The following is a 21,041-nucleotide window of genomic DNA, read 5'->3' on the forward strand; positions in this document are numbered from 1 at the left end:
CCACACTTTTTCTTCTTCCCTTGCTCTTACATCCTTTTAACCTTCCAATTCTTCCTCAAATTTCTACTTTCCTTTATTAAGAGGATTTTCTTTTATCACGAACTTCACTTAATATCCAGTCATTTATCTTGAATTTCGACTTCCTCTTTATGTTTCCTCGCAACTTCCAATGAATTATGACGTGACATATATTATGTGATTTTACGCCACAATGTAAAATAAAGGAAAATTAGAAAAGAATTAAAACTAAATTACAAATAGTCAGTGAAGCGTTATATCACATACTACAATGATGACGCATATCACGCTCCTAAAAATAGTGTTTCAAATATAAAATATATACAATATATAAAATAGCCATGTATCATATCGCCATAGTAATAATTTATTGACGTACTTTGCGAGCAATCTTTTTGTTCAAACTGTATCCTTTACATGTGATGATATCAATATACAAATTTAAAGATATATCGAAGATATTTCGATATATTTGTTTAATATTATATATTATTAGAATTACTTATATCTCATGCTGCAGTGTGAATATTTAACACAGAACATTAACTGACGTTCCTCGTTGAAATGTTAATTGACCAAGCACTCTCATGGTATTAAGTTTCCGCAAGAGCATTCGGAAATTCGTGAAATGTTAACGTACGAACCGTAACCAACGCGATTTACCCAGTCGAACATCTTCCGCCTCACGGTTCGAAACACTTCCAATCCATTCAAAGACTTTCAAATTATACTAATAACTTTCGAACGCCTCAATTTCCTCTGCTCCTCGTGTAATCTCCATATTTCCAATAACAGCAAGGTAGCGTTCCCTTTTCCAGCAAGGCTGCCGTGACATTTGACGATACTATGTCGCCGGTAACGCATTAAATAACGTAATTTTGGCCATACGTATGCATCGACCAATTTCATGGGCCAGCATCGTTCAATTCATGGCGAAGAATCACGAATGTATACTACCTCTCATAAGTATTTCAACGTTTTGGTCGATTTGTAATAACAGTAAGCAAATTTTGCCAAAGTGTACGAATTACATATACTACAAGTTTAATTGCATACATATTAGAAAACATAACAATGGCGCATTTAGTCATTTACTATATGCATTACAACAATTGACTTGTTATTTAAATACTCTTCTGTCGATTTCTACAACTCCTCTTAGTCTATCGTATAATTAAAAGATTAAGAAATCCACGGATAAATAGTTCGGCAAGTAGCAAAATAACTCTATAAAATTTAACAACAACAAACGTCAATTTCATTATTGCATATTGATTATCAAACATTCGTTTAATCAGGATTAATGGTTAAAATGAATTAAAGAATTAAAATTGTTGTAATCTGATCCATCCGACATTTTGTAATTAAGATACGCCTTGTCAAAAGTGAGCGAGTGCCTGGATACTTTTGAACGTTTGTGTAGGTGTGCATATATAGGTCGAGTGACTTCGAAGACTGGCTGGAAGAATAGCTTCTGCGGTTTCCGTAACGGCAAAACACAATACCCGATAGAGGGTTTCGCGAAGTACGACACCGTTGTCAGCGGAAGGTGCATTAAACGAGGAAGATCCTCCACGTCGAGGCGAGAAGCGGGCGGCTTGTCGTCGAGCATTCCACCGAGCGATGATATAGGGCGCCTCGTGTACACACGCGTTACGTGTTGAAAGTAGTCGTCGTCATGTAACTAGAGTACGGGAATAATGGATAAGGACGAGGAAATGTATATACGAGCGGAGGAAGATATTTTCAAGTGGGGAAACTAGTGGTTGGAAACTTCTTTGACGTTCCGCCATATTCCAAATGATATATAGAAGCGCAACATGATAAAGAATGATAACCGAGGAAGGGGGGAAATTTGCTACCAAAAATCTCATTCTGAATTATCAATACGTTTATGTGAAGCAGTTCTGGAACGAGTGTAACTTCATTTTTTGGTTCGACCAGCTTTTAAGCAACGTTAAGAGTCTAAGTAAAATAGTATATTCTCGAGATTCGCTTTTCGACTCCATGCCGTGAAAACCGAGTTATCCTGTTGCTTTCCATTCGATCGTGAATGGTGATTATATTAAGTAACTTGACTTACACGAAAAGAAACTTGAAATTAAACTGCTTGAATAATTGACCGATCTAAACGTGTTCGATTGACTTAACCAATCTAAACGAAGCTTGAATGAACTTTCAACCCAGAGACATCCATCAATGCTGCTTCTCAGTAGCTCAACCTATCAGCTTGCTATAATACCATAACGTAATTTGGAATTAAGCTACTTGAATAGTGGACTAATTTAAACTTGACCAATTAACGTAATCAATCTAAACGAGTCCAGTCGAAACCTTTAGCTCTTTGGTATCCAATCAACGATGTTTCTCAATAATTCAATCTACCACATCACTAGAGTGTGTTAACACTAGAATTACCAAAACCATTCAAAATGACTGGTACCAAATTTGTTCTTCTTATAATTAAGTATTAAGAACATGCAAATGTTGTTAATATTATTAACGTTTCCTTGTAATTACATGGAAATATGATCCATATATTTATTCATTTTCTTCATATTACTTCGATTCTAGTTAATTATGCACGATATATTTAGATACATGTTAAAGAAACTGGTAGACGCAGTATTAATACAATTTGAAATCTAGCTACTTAAATAACTGAGCAATCTTACCTAGATCAATTAACCTAATTAATCTAAACGAATCCAGTCGAAACCCGAGACACCAACCAACATCGTTTCTCAACAATTCAATCTACCATCACGCTATATTATCTCAACGTATAACACGCCTCTACAAATCCAGAAGTTCGGAAAAGAAAAACTAGAAACAATAACGAAGCAAAGAGGAGAAAACTCCTCTATGTATAGCGTATACAATTATCGAGAATCCCTTAGTGAGATCGAAGCTGGGATTTACCCCCCTTACGAGAGAAATGGACGCTAATTTCTGCAAGCCACGAGATTGGAGCTCGGCCAGGCCGGCTAGGCAGTGTTAAATTAGGAATAGTAATAATGTTGTCTCGCTAATAATTTATACCGGATGCTTTTACATCCGGAGTCGGTTAACGGTACCAGCGGCTTTTAACCATTCCCTCCTACGCTACTTACGTACCCTCGATCCCCGAAGTAAAAAACGGAGTTTTATGAAAATTGCCGACCGACTGCGAACGCTTAAGTATTCTGCCTGCAGGAAACGGCATTACGCGAACATAACCGCTTCGCCAGATCGCTCCTAACCGCGCGCGAGCGTTCCCGTTGCGATTCTCCCTGAGCGTTCTCCTGCATCAAATATGCTCGACCGATAGCCTCGTGGAACTTCGATCGAGCGTACAATTTCATCGATCTTTCATCTATGATAGATCAATGATCCAACGCGAGGTCTTATACGTAAATAAATTTTTGCGCTAGCTGATGACGTTTTAATCCATTCATAACGAATGACGTATCGGTATGTCAAAAGCTTACTGGCAGTTTTTATAGCTGAAATATCGTCACGACACTTCACTGACAATTGTTATGTGTAATTCTGAATTCGGTTTTTTTTATAATGTTCCTCGATGAGAAGTAATTTTTCTTTTATTTGAATTTTAAGTCAGATTTATTGTTTAAATTTTTGTATTCTGAAAGTGCAACGTTGAATGCAAACGTTGATGCTGTAGATGCAAACTGGCTACATATATTATATTACAATCATTTTTCTTGAAAGATAATAACGAAGTTCGAATGTTTTTAAAAATTCAAAAATTGGTAGCAAAATTATCCTTGGTATATATTGGTAGCAACCACCTTTTTTATTTCTATTGGCTATATTGGATACATTGACTGTAATAGTTTTTGTTGAACTGCACCTACATAGCTGCAGCTACATTTGACAGACTAAATGTTTAGACTCGTAACATTGTCTCATTGTGTCCAGTGTTTAAGCCCAGGCAGTGCGCGACTATTGTTTTTGCGAATAGGTTAGCCAACAGTCGCTGTTATGCGAGATTAATTAGTATCGAATTGCAAATTTTTCATAATCTCGGCTAACTCACGAAAATTGATTCATTCAAATAATTTCACAATTAAACTCGTCACTCGTGGTTCACTGATGTCTACCGCACGAAGCTTATGTGAATCTGCTTACGACACAATAGATTTTCGTTTTAATATATCCAACATTGTATAGAACTCTCATAATTGATCAGGAAGTAGTAAAAGAAACAAACTATGTGAGTAACTATGAAACCGAGGACATCGTACAACAAGTAAACTATTGAAAGTTCTAATGTAAATGGAAAGTTCTAATGTACTTGACAAGCTTGAAGGATCAATTCATTTTATGACTTGGTGAGCATATCGATTTTACAGCTTAACACCACCATGTGTTTTCAAGATGCAAAAGCAATGGAGTTCGCTTGTATCACAATCGTATATTTCTAAACAAATAGAGAGGAGGAAATACGTTTACTATTCGACGCATCCACGACAGATTAAGGTACCCACCGTGACATCTAACTACGAGCTTTATACACCGACGAATTGTGTTCTGTATATGTTTTTGGTTAAGTTTCGTCGCGCGGTGTCTCTGTGGTGTGGAAGAGCTCTTAACATTCACTTTGGTCTAGTCCCCTCGGTAAATTGCATGGAGTGCAGCCAAAAGTGGTGTGGGTAATTAGTGATACGCATCGTACGCATGCCGTGCTGAAATTTTCTTTAAACGCTCTTCGCGAAAATTTCAATTTCATGTGTATTTTACAATCTATTAGGTTGGACAAAAGCTTTTTATTTTTAACAGAAACTTTCCTCATAGTTTAATGAATAAGGTAATTTTATGAAATCTCTATTACTTTCTCGAAACGATCCACAAGCTTTCCAATAGATATAGAATTTTTCTGATTAATTTCGTTGTCTTTCATGAACATAACACTATAAACTTCGTATTAACTCCAGAGAAATGAAAGATTTTAATCGAAAAATTATGGAATATCTACCATATCCCCTGGACTTACAATTAACACCATCTGGTTACCATCTATTTAAACCGTTGCAAGATCCTCTTAATAAAGAGAAGTAATAGAATTCGGAGAATCCTTAACGTCCTGCGAAACCATTTCTTGTTCAAACCAGAAAAATTCTACGCAGATCGGAAAGCTCATCGAGTTTAATAAACTATAGAAGCGCATAAAATTTATCCCGATAGTTTCACTAAGATTCGTTGAAATTATATACACGATTACGTTGGTAATCGAATAACCAAAAGTTCGAAGTATCAAAAGTACTCGTGAGAGGAGAGAGATAAAATACAATCCGCGTTTCGTGAACAGATTTTAGAACGATGAAACGCCGTACCGGTGAGCAATTCGACGACGGGGGATGGATTCGTGAGTCGTTCGCACGAAAAATGAGGATTTCCGCAGATCGGTCGCGTCTCTCGCTGACTGGCTACATTTACATAATTCGCCAAGGTGCTTTTGCAGATAAAAAAAAAGAAAAAATAAGAAAGGAGAAAGAGAGGAATCGAAGAGAAGGAAGAGAAAAGAGATACTCAATTTTATTTCGTGGAAATTTGACGAGATAAGTGAATGGACTTTACGGAGGTTCACAGTGCATTTTATATTCCACACCCTATTACCTTGCGTGGAACGTCCTAGCGTCATTTTACAGCGAAGTAACATTTGCCCTGCGGCGTTTATTAAATTTCTGCGAAATTGTGAAATACGCGTCGGACATAAATATTAAACAATAACGGTGGCTCGTACGTTCTGATTAATATTCTCTGAATCAACGTTGCTGCGCTTAAACATTTTCTCTTCGGCTATTTTTACGCAAAATTAACGGCGATAGGTACGACAGGGGAAGGGCGAATGAAATTTTAGCCGAGAAGGAATGCGTTATCTACCACGGTAATTCACACAGTGCTCCATTTGCAAAATCTTCCGCAATTAACGTCGCTCGGAGGATCGTGTAAACCTCGCTCGTCCGTAAAACTTATGATCTGGAAGATTTTCCGGAACTGCGCAAGGAATTCGCGGAACATCCCTTCGCGTAATCCCGCACTACAACACTCCTGGTCCATAATTTCCGTTCTATTGAAATCAAACTTTACGTCCAAGTATAGAAATAAAACCACTCCCTTCGCTTTCAAATTGCGAACTTTTAATTGTACAGGGTGTTTCCTATACAATAAGTAGAAGTACAAATAAGTAGAAAATATTTTATGAGTGATTTTTGGCACATCTAAACAATAAAACAAGTTCACATAAACATATAACCTAAGTGACTTTGTTTCCGAGGTGTAGACACCCGTATAGTAACTGAGTTTCACCATTTTGAAATTCAATCTTGAGCTTTGCATGGAATAATCAAATTTCTTGTATATTATGGGCTGCCATTAATTGTTAATATAATATAAATTATAATAAATAATATAATATAAATTAATAATTATAATTAATATATAACTATAATATAAATTAATATAATGGTGAAAGAATGAGAAAATATCGCGTACTTTAGTTTCAATCGGACAAATTTCTTCCCTTCTGATGAGTAGAAGCTACTACTTTCTAGAAGAAACTCTACTCTCGTAGAGAATTATAGCCGTTAATTCATTATACTGCTAATAACGAATTAAATAGTCTGTTTTCAAATATAGATCATTTAAAATCGTCCCCATCCGAATTTGGCAACTTACAAGGGAAATTACTTAGGTCGATCTAAATATCCTTCTCGCTCAATTAACCCTACCCAGTCTGTCCTTTAATTGTATTTACAATCCAATTCGTTCGTCCGATAATATTTACCCGGTAATGGTCGTTTAGAAATACCTTTCCTTCCTTTTAATGCTATTCTCACATATCATGATAAAAGTAATAACGGGGTAATGGATCCAATTATTATCCGAACGCAGGTTTTCTAAGATTACACTTTATCGGTGAACAACACCGCATTTTCAGGCCAATTATCCGCACTCTTCATCGTGCTCGTATCAAACTCTAACCTAAAGTTTGTTCGCGACTCGCGTTTAAGAGCCTCGTAAATTTCTGTCCGCGTCTTATCGAGACCTGTACGTTTTTCACATACATTAGGTGTGCCTCCCTCCACCTAGTTCCAAGTGTATAATAAAAGTCGTCGCGGGATACCCATTATGTTTCATCAACGTCGAATAGACCTTCACGGTTTGCGTAGCGTCAGACAATTCATTGGGAGCTTCGATCCCGAAACTGCACGTTATCGTCGCTAGAGAGCCTCGTAAAAGCGAACACGGAACATTCCGTATACGGTGTAGCGATCGTACTTCAGGACCACGATGGTTCGTTACGTCTCTCCTGCTTTTCCCTTGCTCTTTGTTTATCCCTTTCCTTCGTTTCTGTGCTTCCACTCCGTCTCATGTGGCTCTCATCTCGGTAATTTCGCTACCCCTTCTTTGTTTCTCACCGGTCCTTCATTTCCTTTTTTCCCTGTCGTTTTCTTTATCTCCATCCTTTTACCTACCCTTTGAAATTCACCTAATATCGAACAAAGAAAAACTACGTGTCCATTGTCACGGTGCAAATTAACGTCCCGAGGAGACACAATGGCAGGACGGCGATCATAGTCGCGAGAATTGCCAATGGGGATTTCTTTTGATCGCGACTTATGCGCCAGATACACTGAATCGACGCGTAATACGCGGAAACATTGCGTCTGGGGTTGGCTGCCTCCAGGACTTCAGAAACGTTACACTCCGGGCGCGAGATTCGTTCAATCTGTGAGTCCCCACGGAAATTCAGAGGAGAAACTGCCAAACTTTGGTGAAGGGACCCTTCTAAGTTGGTTCGTCTCTAGTAAGTTGGCATTCGTGTTGAAAAGACGTACTTCTACTAGGATGTTTAGCGACTCTAACTCGTGTGGGTCTGTGAAAAGAGGATTGATAAACAGGATAAATCCTATCGTCGGCTATTAGTGTCAGGTACGTCGGTTCAAAGGGATATAGAGTTCGTTTGGAATGTCATTTATCCTTCGAGAACGTAGTAAAGTGAGGAAAAATGTAGGATCAATTATTTGGAAATAATTTCTGGTATCAGATAGAATAAAAATTTTGACTGAAAGATACTTTACAGAAAAACGCTTTTAGCTGCCTATAGGAAATGAATGTTAATAATCGCGTTATGTATGCAGATATATAAGCTGTGAAATTTACGCTACTATATTATAGTAGGATATACTGAAGATAGATTTTATCTCTTACAATCGTAGAACTCAGATCAGGATCATATTGTTATGTGCATAAAAATTTAATATTATGCTATTTAGTAGAGAATATTTTTTTATGAGAAACTGAGATACGTGTATTTACAATCATATTGAAAAGAATACAGAAAATGGAACATCGGAATGATTAAAGAAAACAATTAAACGAATATTGATCGATCGATTAAACTAACTAAAATCCTTCATCGACTTATAAAAAGCCTATAGATGTTCGAGAAAGAAACACGAAGACATAAAAAGCACGATCAACATTTTATAGAATTAATAATGGTCGTTTGTTCGAACAAGCTAAAATACAAACTGGATGTCGGCATGGCGATAAAGTCTCGTGTAATCCCATGATCGAGCAATTGCTGCTATTAAATCACAAACGTGGCCAACAATCGCTGCTTTACTTCTCTGTAATTTTCAGCTATAAACATTTCCAATTACCGAACTCCATGAGAACAGGAGCAGAAAAGAAAAATTCTTTCGCGTTAATTATCCTTACAATTAAATCAAATAATTAATGTGCGCGGATTTACAAGGACGATTATGGTTTCGTTCGCACGCACGTAACATTCTGGTTGAACTTTGTGAAAGGTCGAGATAATTCTTCGCTTTTTGCCCGCGTAAATCGATAACAATGACGGCGGCCGGTCAATTTGAATAATTACGCGCCGGTGCAATCTCACGCGCTCGAACGTGAGCAATTGAACTCCTTTCAGGCGACGCGCGACCCGGGAAACCGATGTTTTCGCTTTACAGCTTTTTCATCGAGCGTGAGCGAGTCCCGACGTCGATTAATTGACCTGCAACTTTTACACACGTGACGAGTCACGCGACTTCGGGTCACTATCGAACCTCTGATACTTTTTAAACGGCTTTTAAACGGTTCACAAAAGTTCTTCTCGTAAAAAGAGTAATTGGTTACTTCTTGCTGAATCTACAGTGTTGAATTTCTCGCACATATTAGGTGTAGAAGTTAATAAAATGTTTATAGCATGCCACTTATAGGGTGGGCTTGATTTGACGTGTAGAAAGGATCTTCATTTTTGTGCGAGAATTTATGTTTGAAGAGGATAAAGGTCAAATAGTGTCAAAATATAGGAATCTTAACTCAGTTCAGCATTATACAAAATGTCATAATTCTATCTACCTGTATATCTCCTTAACTCTAGAACGCGTACGTTATTCGATATTCCTTTAATAGAAACCCTATTGTTCATAATATTAATTATCTTCTCCAGCCTTTCGTTTCAATGACAATTTTCCTCGAATATTCCGAAATGTTAAATAGGACGCTTAAACAAGAAGGACGGAATATTTCTCCAATGATTTTCCATATGTCGTAGCTCATAAAAATTGTCCTAATTACTCTCGGCCGATATAAACGGGGAAAGGAAGCGAGAAGATAGATGGAACGAAGGCAGCGCGAATCACGAAAATCAATCGTTCTACACGCGCGATATTACGTGAGATATTTGGTAACGAGCGCGGAGATCTCTCCAGCGATTTCGATGGCCTTGTGTAACGAGATTCGGTGAACATCCGTAATTCGGTTATCAGAAGGGCACGCAAAGGAATTTCCAAAACGATGAACATCTACATCGCGCGCGAATTGTCCGAATAATATCGCGAACGTATCCTACGGTGAAACACGCGCGTAAAGGCCGCAATTGGAATTCGTGTTACTCTAATAATGCGATAATAAGATGACTGCGAACGTTTCTACATGTTGGAGATATCCACGTTATGGGGACGAAACGACGACTCGTTGTCGTGCACGACTCTGGTGAAACGCGTCACCGGTAAGTTGCTTTTCGCGACAGAATATCCGGGTAATCGCTGACTGGCTACGTTTCCCGTCGTTTCTTTGGAGAAACGCGAGAGAAACGGGGACAGACGTTTTATATTTTATGGAACGTTTCACGTTGCTTGGAAGTTTCTGTTACTCGGCTGCAATACGTCGTCTATGGTGAAGGATTGGTAGGCAACGGAATAAATAAAACGAGAATTACTACTAGAGTAATTTGATAGTAACATATTTGACAAACGATTTATTCATACAATGATTACTGACTTCGGGAAATCAATGTCGATGTTAAAATTTTTGAAATATTCTTTGTATCTTATTTCCTTATTCTATCTTGTCTCTTATTTCTAAAATTGTCCAATGTATTCCTTGTATCTACCATTCCCTAAATTGACCAATCTGTCCTTTAAACTTCTCTTTCAATTTTGTCTCTTAATGATAGACCACTCGTCTCTAAAAGAAATCCGAATTTTTATTTAACTATTACAATATAACAGAGAATTTCGAAAAATTCAACATTTGAGCATCTTCACTTATAAAGACACTTATCAAATAAATATATACTTCACTGAACAAAATAGTTATACTAAGTTTGTTGTTGTAAGACAGTGATTTAGTACGACTAAAATCATCAGATAATTCATGAGATTGTGAACCTAGTAGCGAAGATATTGACATTTTTAGTGAAGGGTTAAATCAACCCCACAAAGGAAGTAACTTGTTCTTCGATCAATATATTCATTCTTTCAGACTTTATGTACGAACATAAAAAAGTTTCACACTCTAAATTGTTTTATTAGAATATCATATATTTAATTTATTATATTGTTCCGTAGGTAATTAGAATGACTAGAATAAGATGCTACAATATATGTTAGAAATCCAGTCTAAGATTTCACGAAACTTAAATATCATAAAAGTATTTGCTATTTTAGGCCTGGCCTGATCAATGGAGAGTTCGCCACCGATCAAAATTCTATATTTCAAGCACCAAAATCCCAAAGCAAACAGCGAATAGAGCAATCTGCTTTAACTGGTAAATTTGCAGCGCGATTAGCAGAAGAACGCTTTGCTCGAGGTAAGCTCGGCTCAAAATTCCGAGGACAGATTGGTATCTGTTTGCCGTGGGGATGAAACATGAGCGTGAAGAGGAGTGCAACGAAGTGACGCGCGATCTGTCCACGTGATGAGTTGCGAGATGTAGGATGATGAACGCGTAAACGATGTCACAACTTTTTGACTTATGATAGAGTCGACAGAAGCTGTCCTCCTAACTTTGAGCTGCATGCTGAAACCGCGACCCTAAATAAATAACCATTGTGTGGGAAATATCGCACGAAAGCGATTGAAACTGGTGAAATTTTAAGGAGAAGAATAGGGCGGATGTTCAACAGGCTTCGGAGAAAATGAACCTCGTGTCGAGCTCAACGAGCTGATCATAAGAAAACATGAGAAACGGGTTGATAGGTAATTAGGTATGATATGGCACTTCTTAAGGCATTTTATAGTATAGACAGCTCTTCGTATAGAGTCCAAATTACATCGCAAATACTTCGAACTATAGATATATTCTGAAGACTACAATGTACGTACATATTTATGACGCAGTTTAATTTACAAAATGGATATACTGACATTGACAACACTAATTAATGATAAAATGTAACAATTCGACTAATAAAGGTTATGTACTAACATATTTACTGCGTTATATTCAACTTATAATAATTACCGTACTAATTTTTAAAATAATGTAGACTATAGATTAAGAAAAACACGTTCCTCAAATTCTTTCAAAGAAAATTTTGAAAGCTTTGTCATCAATCACCAACGAATTTGATATTTCTTAAATACAAATCTCTCACATTTGGACAAATGAACCATAATGTTTAATTAAGAGATTCTCGCCAAGAATTTACACGGGCATAATATCCTAGAAAATCCTCTTTAATCATGCCGTTCACATAAGTGCATCCTGCGAGCCAACCTCTACTATCCTTTCGTCTAAGGCACGAGCTTATTGGGAAGCCCTATCAACGAATCCACTATCCAACTGAACTGTTTCCCTTTTCTTTGCTTTCTCATTCTTTTTCTTTCTATTATCTCTCCATTTTAACACGATGCGTTAGGAAATTTCACGATGTAGATATATGGTAATACTATATCCGACTATATAGTGTTCGCTAATGCACTACATCCATGTTATTCCTTCAACAAGCTAAAATGATCATCCCTGAGATATCGCGGCGAATATTGGCGATACACGCTAAGAATAACCATTACTTTCAACAGAGAACATAGTAATACTTGACTCGACCTGCGTCTCGAAGCTTTGCCTTGTGCTTAATCTCCGCTGTTTATGGCTGTGTATGGCTGTCTCGTAAATGGCTTGTTCTGTCGCGGAACGCGTAATAAATAGCCGCGTAATCTCGAAACCTTAAAAAGTAATATCCCCACCGGGGGAAGATATCAAGGACCGCTAGCGGTTCCGTTCCATCGATTCCGGCGTCGAAACTCAGACGACGAATCGACCCGACACATATTTCCAACGCGAGCCTCCAAAACATACGACGAGCTTGGCTCTGGAAAAACTTTCCCCGACAGACTTAGTTGCATCCAACTTCTATAACTTCATCGCGCGACAAGGGAAACGCAATTCGTACGTATACAACGTCCGCGAAGTTTTGCGACCTGGCAATTTCCACGCGCCTCTATTTTTTGCACCGGCTCCACGGAGCGTTAAATCTTCGCGAGAAACGCGTCCCAGAGCTCTTGCGATTTCCAAGACTAGCAAATTGTTCGTTCCTTTTGGAGACCCTCTGTTGGTCGACATGAACGAAACAAATTGCGATGACAGGATCGAATTCGTGTTTCCGTGGATAAATCAGAGTTTGTTTAGTATAGGGTGTTTAGATATTGTGGATTAAATGAAATATAGCATAACAAAGAGAAAAGCGAAAAAGCAACATTTTCTGACCAATAAGATATGAGCTGTTGAGAAGCCACATCAGCCCTATAAATTGAGAGGTAAATAAAAGTGATGATATTACAAACACTATTTTTCGCGTTAGAATTTACCACTATAAGAGCCCCTCTTTTTGAATTTACTTTTTATAATCACAGTTTCATTTTAATAGAATTTACTAATGTGAATTGACAAACGCCTACCTAAGAGCAATCCTTTCAACACGCACCATTTCCTTGATGATATCGGAATATCTCGAAACCATCAAAACGTAAAATCACAGTAACGTAATCTCTGAATTCGGTAATACTCAGCGCTATGTTGCTTCGTTTTGTATCTCGATCCTATCAATTTTCTATTCAAAACTTAAGAAAAGTTCCACATAGACGACCGTTGCAAACGGGTTGCATATCTATAGGCGTACCAAACCAGCATCTTCTAAACTTTATTAAAAAGGATAAAACCATACGTACATTAAATAAGAAACATGTTCTTTTCAACATCCTTTATTAACCTCTGTTCAACCCAAGTCACAGTTTGGAAACTTTCTATACATGTATATAGCTTATATATCGTCGACGTCAAGAAACAAGCTGAATACCAAACTAAGACGAAGGCAATCGTGCGACGTTCGTCTTGTTTCCGGTTAGAAGTCAGCCAAAACCGATGCACGGCTTAATACGACGCTGTGAACCGAGTCAAAGCGGAAAGTTGTCTTTGAGCAGACGCGCGTCCAACTGCGTCCACCACTGGCGTTACGATGAATATGTAACACGCGGCAGAACTTCTGCTGGATCGTTCGACGCCGATTAAAGTGGAAAACACTGATCGATTCGCGGGATCTTAATTAACCCTGAACGGACGGGTCGGGTCAAAGTGAGTCTAGCTACTTCTTTTGAAGCGACGTTCAGGGAAACTTGTTTACCTTGGACTAGATAGGTTGTTGAACTCTCCGAGAGAATAATTTAAGCGAAGAATATACATAAAAACTTTCCGAGGTCTGCGATTATTAAAAAAATCAGGGGGCGAATTTAAAAAAAAAAGAGGAAAAGGAAATAGGGAAGGTAAATGTGTGTATATGCGAGAGCACATGTACAGCTGTGAGAAGTGCATAAATCAATGAAAATTCAAGTAATAGCCAAAGGTCAACGATGCAGTTAAAAGACAAATCGAATGTTTTAAACTTTAAACCACCGAGATTAAGAGTTGTGCAGCTAAAATATTACTGTTACTTTATTCACTGCAGCTTTGTTTTATATAACAATAGAACGGAACTTCGTTTATATGAATCCCATTTATTCCGAACGAAATTTTGGTTGTTACCGGATTAAATGAAATTCTACTGGTCCATCTACAATCCAGTTACCTAACTGTAAACGTAAATTCCTACTATATGAACAAAAAATCCATAGGTATTGGAAAATATCAATTGACTCTACTTATACGAACTCTAATTATACGTACGTGTAAACTATTTATTTCCCGACAAGTGCATATAAAACGAAGTTCTATTATCTTTTATATCTTATATAGTCTATCATTTATTATTTAATATGTAATAAAGATCAAGTCCTGAAACAACAAAAAAACACTGTGACGGATAGCGTTACGGTTCTAGTATATATCTGAACCTGCAATGAACATTCGATGGACCGTTCCATTTAGTTGCTGTTGAATTTTGACGAGCATCTCGTTAATTGCTCTGTCGTGCTAGAAGAACGAAAGGTTAACGAAACGGACCAGTTATATGCGATCGGATTATACAGTGAAATGATAGTCGACTCCAAGCATCTTATAGATGAGTTAATGCGAGCCTGAAGTTTACTTGACAATTTTCTTGGCTTTTTATCACCCGGGCTCGTGTATCAAAGCGTGAGAAGTTTCACGTATCGAACGAACGTCGAAATTTTGTAGGGAATTGGGTTGTCGCGATCCCATTACCTCTAGGGTGAACCCCACTCTATGCAAAATCGGAGCTGCAGAGAATGGTCTTTTCTTTCGACGAGCAATTTCAAATAACGACGTTACCCTGGCGTCTCACCTACCAAATGAAGTCCGATGCGACAACGACGAGATTATCGGACGATGCTGCTGGAATATCAAATAAGAAGCAACAATCGAATTCATCCCTTGGAAGATTTCCCGCAGATACAACCCTATCCCTCGACAGGAAATAATGCTTTCTTTTGGAACGACAATCTTTTGGAAAAGAACGCGGCTTCCCCTTTGATTTGTTTATGTCAAAATATTCGAATCTTACAAATATACATTAATGGAAAACAGTATGGACACAAACTAGCTTCTTTTTTGTAAAACACTGTGTAAGTTTGCAAAAAGACACGATCTTTATTTAATTCTCCTCAAGAACATCATTTTTGAGCGTTAAAAGTAAATGGTTATGACATAGATCTCGGTTTCTGAAACGAGTACACGTCATTCCGAATAATTGTTATGAACAGGTGGAATTTCTCTAAATTAAGAACATATCTTATATATAGTCGTATATCCTACATCTTTTCTTTATCAATCTATAGATGAAGTCCTGTATCTTAACTCATTATTACTATTATTGTTAACGATTATTATAAACGTTATTATTATTAACTTATAAACTTGTTCTAGAATAGACTCCCGCACCAAATTTGAAATAATTGAAATCTTATATGTTGCTAAGAACAGTCCATTCTATATCTCGTATTATTAACTTCATCGTGAAGCTGCTTAACGATGATGAATTTTTATGTTATATTTAAGCTTCAAACTGGAAAGCGATATTTTACAAGTAAATTAGATAAAGTATCGTAAATTTATACACAATTTACATGAAAATCTGGTCTGTGTCAATATACCTTCTCTTCATCGCTGTACATATTTAATTCCATTAATTTAATTAATGTATTTAATTTAATGTATTTAATCCAATGTGTTTAATGATGGCTTTTTGGTTTTATCGCGCTAAGAGTTTAATGATCGAACTATTGTACGCTTCGCGTGAGGTAGAGAGTATGGTGGATCTCGAAGTACTTGTATCGAGAAGTTACTCGAGCGGAGAAGGAAGATAACCTATAGCATTAAGGACATAGACCATTACGTTCGAGACAGAAGGCAATGCGAGCATGAAACATGAGTATTTATACCTCTAGCGATACAGCACGCGTTCTGAGTTGTTCGAATACACAGAACGTCGGTAAAAATGGCTTTGATATTTTGTGAAGTTACGATATTCACGAAATAGTTCGAATCAATCATTCCGCTGAAAAACGCGGAAATTTGTTTTCACGTTTGTGAAGGACGTTCAATGTATCTTCTTCCTATCTTAATATAAAAATGGCATCTATAAATTGCATATCGATATAGTTTTCACACAACCTGCGTAAGGCGTATATTTGTTATTCATTATGCGAAATTTTCCTTCTCATATTTCCCTTTAAAGTTCTATCATTTATTCAAATATTTAGTAAATGACATAATGGAATGTTCCCTTATAAAAGGACATCTGCTTAAACGTAGGTAAGTACATGGTACATTTGAAATTCAAGGATAAACGAACATCAACCACTCAGAAGCCAAACTGATCAACACTCCGCACTTCTTATTAATTTCCTAATTTCCTTAAATAAGTAGATAAATCATATCCAATTCTCAAAAACAAACGACATACTCCCATAAGATTTATTCGTCACATCAGGATAACATAAATCGTAAGGTAAACTTAAAAAAAAAAAAAAAAAAAGAAGACAGTGTTTGTAACGATCATCACTTTTTCGTACTTTCTGTTTACGAAGTTGATCAATGTAACTTTTGAGTAGCTCACGTATACAAACACGACTTTCGTATTCCGAGAGCGATTAGTAAACATCGACTTGTTCACGAACGAAACATAACATTCAATATCGAGTTATTTATGTATTGTACTCACTGTCCTTCACACAAAAGGCGCCGATAATCCAGAGTGGGAAGAGTGGCACGATGAACACGTTCCAGTGTCTTGCGTTCGTGTTGCACCGTAGACTCCTCCCGACGTGCAGCCTAAGGTAAATCATGATCGTTCCACGTGAACTCTCCGCGGCTCGATCATAGCAACCGATTGTCAAGCATCATCATCCACCAATTCCACCGACACCGTATGTTTCTTCGAATTAATCGAGATCGAAGGATCTCTGTCTTGACTCGACTTCACGGGAACTGTCTTCCTGTATCCTCGTCCTGCGTGTCTTTCACACACTGTTCCCACATCTTCTTCAGTGTAACATGGAGTAACAATTAACCAACACGACGATCGAAATTAATCGACACTAACAATAGATCGCAATCGAACACGAAAACGCGACGCAGAATAGCAAAGAAGCACACTAGAAAAATCACTTTAAACTCCGTCAGATGCAACTACGTAGAGGTTTCGTGACGGGTTAGGAAGCCACGCAAGTGGTTAGAACACGCGTGATCATTGTCGAAACGATAGTAACATCACTCACGGTGCAACGATCGCACGCGATTGTTCGACACGTTTCTCTCCCGGTCTTTCTCTCGATTTCATATCACTTCTTTAACATTAATTAACTTCCGACTTTCCAACTTTTCCGCGCGAATTATTCCGTTTACGTTATTATACGTAGATGTACACGACACGTTCCCGATGAAAATTTACGTTCGATAAATATGATTTTGACTGTCGACCGGGAACGATGTAATGCGCGCCACTCGCACTTGGCGAGATTTCGCTGTTCCACACTGTATCAGCAACACCGGGCCGTGCGGTGCACACCGCTACGCTAAGCTGCCACGGCCGACGTTAGCGTCGCCACTGTCGCTCTGCCTGCCACCACTACTCCAGCTTCCCCTTCCACCGCCACTCGCGCCCCACTTCTGCGCGCTACCCCTACCATAGAACCAGCCAGCTCGCTATGACACTAGTACCACCACCACGACAGCGAAGCCAGCTGCCGACGTCGACGTCGTGGATCGTCGCCGTTGCTGCCGTCGTCTACGTCGTCCTCCTGCTCCGCGACGTCGTTGCCACAGTCGTGGTACTACGTCGATCGAAAAGAGCCTGCGTTGTACGCGTCCGCGCACATGCTTTACCTCGCATGCGTATTGAACGCACGGTTTCTCTCACTTTCTCCGTTGCATAGTTTCGTTGATAGGGCTGTCCCATTCGCACTCTCCGCTCGTCTTTCGCTCTTTCGTTTGCTTCTCTCGTCTCTACTCGCGCAGTATCGCGTATTAAGACTAGCCGAGAGGGTCTCTTGGAAAAAGAAAAGCGGCATCCGTGAATGGAGATGAATGAAGGAGGAAATTTATGTTAATTTCGAGTATCGCACCGCGGCACGATTTGAATAAGTTAGGCGCGACGCTAGTTGATTGTAGAGGGAATCGAGCGGAACCGGAACTGCGCGCTCTTTCCCCGTTTTTTTGAGCCTCATGTTCTTTGTTCCTTTACGTGTATTCTCTATTCTCGCTTTTGGTTCTGTTTCTTTACTGCGTGACGATTGCATAGTATCTAACAAAGGAGGTAGGGCCGAATGGATTCCTTGTATACGTAGATTTTTTAAGATACAAGAATATTCGTTGGATACTATTAGCTTTGAATGATTCATTCATGATCTGTCAAGGGTTGTGTAACGAGGTTGATCCTCTGAGTTACTCGAATATCAGATATATATCTATAAAAAAAGAAGGATAATTCGTTACACGAGAGAATTGCTATTGATTTCCGCGATTTAGGTCATAGTTCTATAACGTATATATAGATACTATTAATTTCAATAATACGTGCATTTGTGGTTTGTAATAGCCACGTAATGGACTCGCTAATGGCGCTAATCGCATGAACTGCGTCTTTCGCTTCCTTTTGTCGTGTTTCTTTAATCAATATTCTCGTCCATCATCATCCCCCTTCCGACATTTCTCTCTATCCTGGTCCTTTTCGTCATTCTCTCTGGGCAATCGTTTTCCTTTCCGCCTTCTCCTTCGTCTTCTGGTTCCCCGACTAAATTCGTTCGAGACTGATGGAAGAAGTTTCTGCAACAAGGCTGCTGTACGCGCACTTGTAAGAATGTGAACCGGAAAACGTGGATCGGCGAGGAAACAGGGGTGGGTTTGAAAGGGTGAGTTACAGAACGGGCAATGTGGCTCTCGAAGACGGAATTCCTGTTAATTCCAAATAAAGCGACATTTTTCTCTGTAATGTTCGAATAGAAGTGCGAATCGAATTGGTTAATTATATTGGGAATTGAATACAAATTCCTTCGTGTTTCTCCGATGTTGCTCCTTCTTTTTTCTTCTTCTCCTTCTTCTGTCAGTTCTTTTTTTTTAACAACTACGAACGTCCTCGTTCCATCGTCGTCCAGGCGTGCTTGTTTCCATTCCCCTTTGCATACTTTCGCCTTTTTTCCGCTCTCGCCCGTTCTCCACCCTTATCTTGCCCTGTAACCCCCGTCGAACCAGCCGTAGCCCTTCCTTTTCCTTTATCGCGGCGCAGAAGCCGGGTCTTTGTACCGGTGCTCGCACTGGAATGCAAAAATTTTCAGAGAGACGAGAAGATATTGAAGAATCATGAATAGAAATGACAAAGGTTTGCGTTTATATTAATTCCAGATATAGATGTCCAGACCTCTTCTAGCTTACTGCTATGCTTTTCTGGTGCAATGTTGAATAGAGACACAGTTGACAGTGTTTAATTACACAAAGAAACAAATTCAGTCATTTCCCTGTGATTTCGGTGCTCCTTCGTAACTGGTCACGGGTTTTCTTCCTTCAGGCCCGATTCTCTGGTGGCCTCTTTGCTACGTTAATCGTATTTTTACCCGGTTTCCGGCTTCCTCCCCTCTTTCTTTCCCCAACCTTCTCCGTTTCCTGCTTTTTTTCTTCTAAATTAGTTTGCTTAATCCATCCGTGGGCTTCGACCCGTTTTCCCGTGGCTCTCGTCTTAAATTTTCTTCGTGGAAAGTCTCTTTGCCTTTCTTTTGGTCGAACGTTCTTTTTCCTCTTTTCTTCGTTCTAAATTTTTTCTGTCGTCGTCGCAAAACTTATCGGAAGAGAAAATAGAGAGATCCGGAGAGAGGACGTGAACAAGCGTGTATTGGCGAGAAAAGAAAGAATGAGAAAAGAGAGGGCGAAAGAAAAATTACTGATACAAGGGGAATAGGATTTGATGGACCAGAGATAGTTTGAACTCTCCCCAGGTAAAAAAACCATAAACAAACGTGTTTAATTATAGTAGGACCCTGTTTTGGTTCATCCACGTTTCCCTTTCCTACCCCTGTTAACTGGTCGTATACTCAGTTTCGTCGTTGTACACGGTTTTATGCTTTCGTTCAGACCTCACGGTCACTTCGTCCTCTTTTTCTTCGTTGCTTTGACGATATTTTCTCTCTATCTGGTCACTTTATCATTTTTGTCCATCGTTATCTCTTCCTCCTTCCTTTTTCTTCCTTTCGCTGTCCCCTTTATTTTCCCTCCATAAGAATGGGTTCTCTATAAATTATTCGAAACAATGCTGGAAAAATACCTTTGAAATTTGCTTTAACTTCACTGTGTACGCTCGCACCCTTTCGCTCTCGTTGCTCTGAGACAACCCCTCGACTTCCTGGTCACGTTTCACGGTGTTTAACACGACTACTGATTTTCAGCGTCCATTTTCCCCGTCCTTCTTACCATTTTCATCATTTTCGCCTCGTTTCCTCGTCTTTGTTTTTCTCTTTTCTAATTTGGTAAAGGCCAACGATGCATTAACGCAAAGTTTCATTTATAATTTCTTTTTAGTCAGTTCATATTATTCAATTCCACTGAATCCACAGTACGCATCCAAAAATTTGTTCAACAATTTTATGAAATTTGGTGGAATCGAAGTGTATTTTATTGCACTGCAATAAACTTTTTTTTCAAATTATAGAACTTCTTTTTATTCCTCCAATTTGTGGGCTTTTGCAGTATATCTATTACTCTAATACATATTTTTAATATCTTTTCAAAACAATAATTTATGTTTTCATAATAATGTTTTAGTGACGCTGGTAATACT

General features: G+C 38.5%; 1 protein-coding gene across 1 annotated transcript in view; it reads right to left on the reverse strand.

Annotated features, from left to right (window-relative positions):
- LOC138185890 (neural cell adhesion molecule 2) overlaps window positions 1-17,832 on the reverse strand; it is a 311,634-nt gene extending 293,802 nt beyond the window's left edge. The window contains exon 1 of the mRNA XM_069125212.1: window positions 16,938-17,832. Coding sequence (XP_068981313.1) covers window positions 16,938-17,061 — 124 coding nt within the window. The 5' untranslated portion in view covers window positions 17,062-17,832. The remainder of the gene's footprint in view (window positions 1-16,937) is intronic.
- Window positions 17,833-21,041: the final 3,209 nt, after the last annotated feature.

This window comes from Bombus flavifrons, chromosome 13, assembly GCF_040668555.2.
Source record: "Bombus flavifrons isolate JBK064 chromosome 13, iyBomFlav1_principal, whole genome shotgun sequence".
NCBI lineage: Eukaryota > Metazoa > Arthropoda > Insecta > Hymenoptera > Apidae > Bombus > Bombus flavifrons.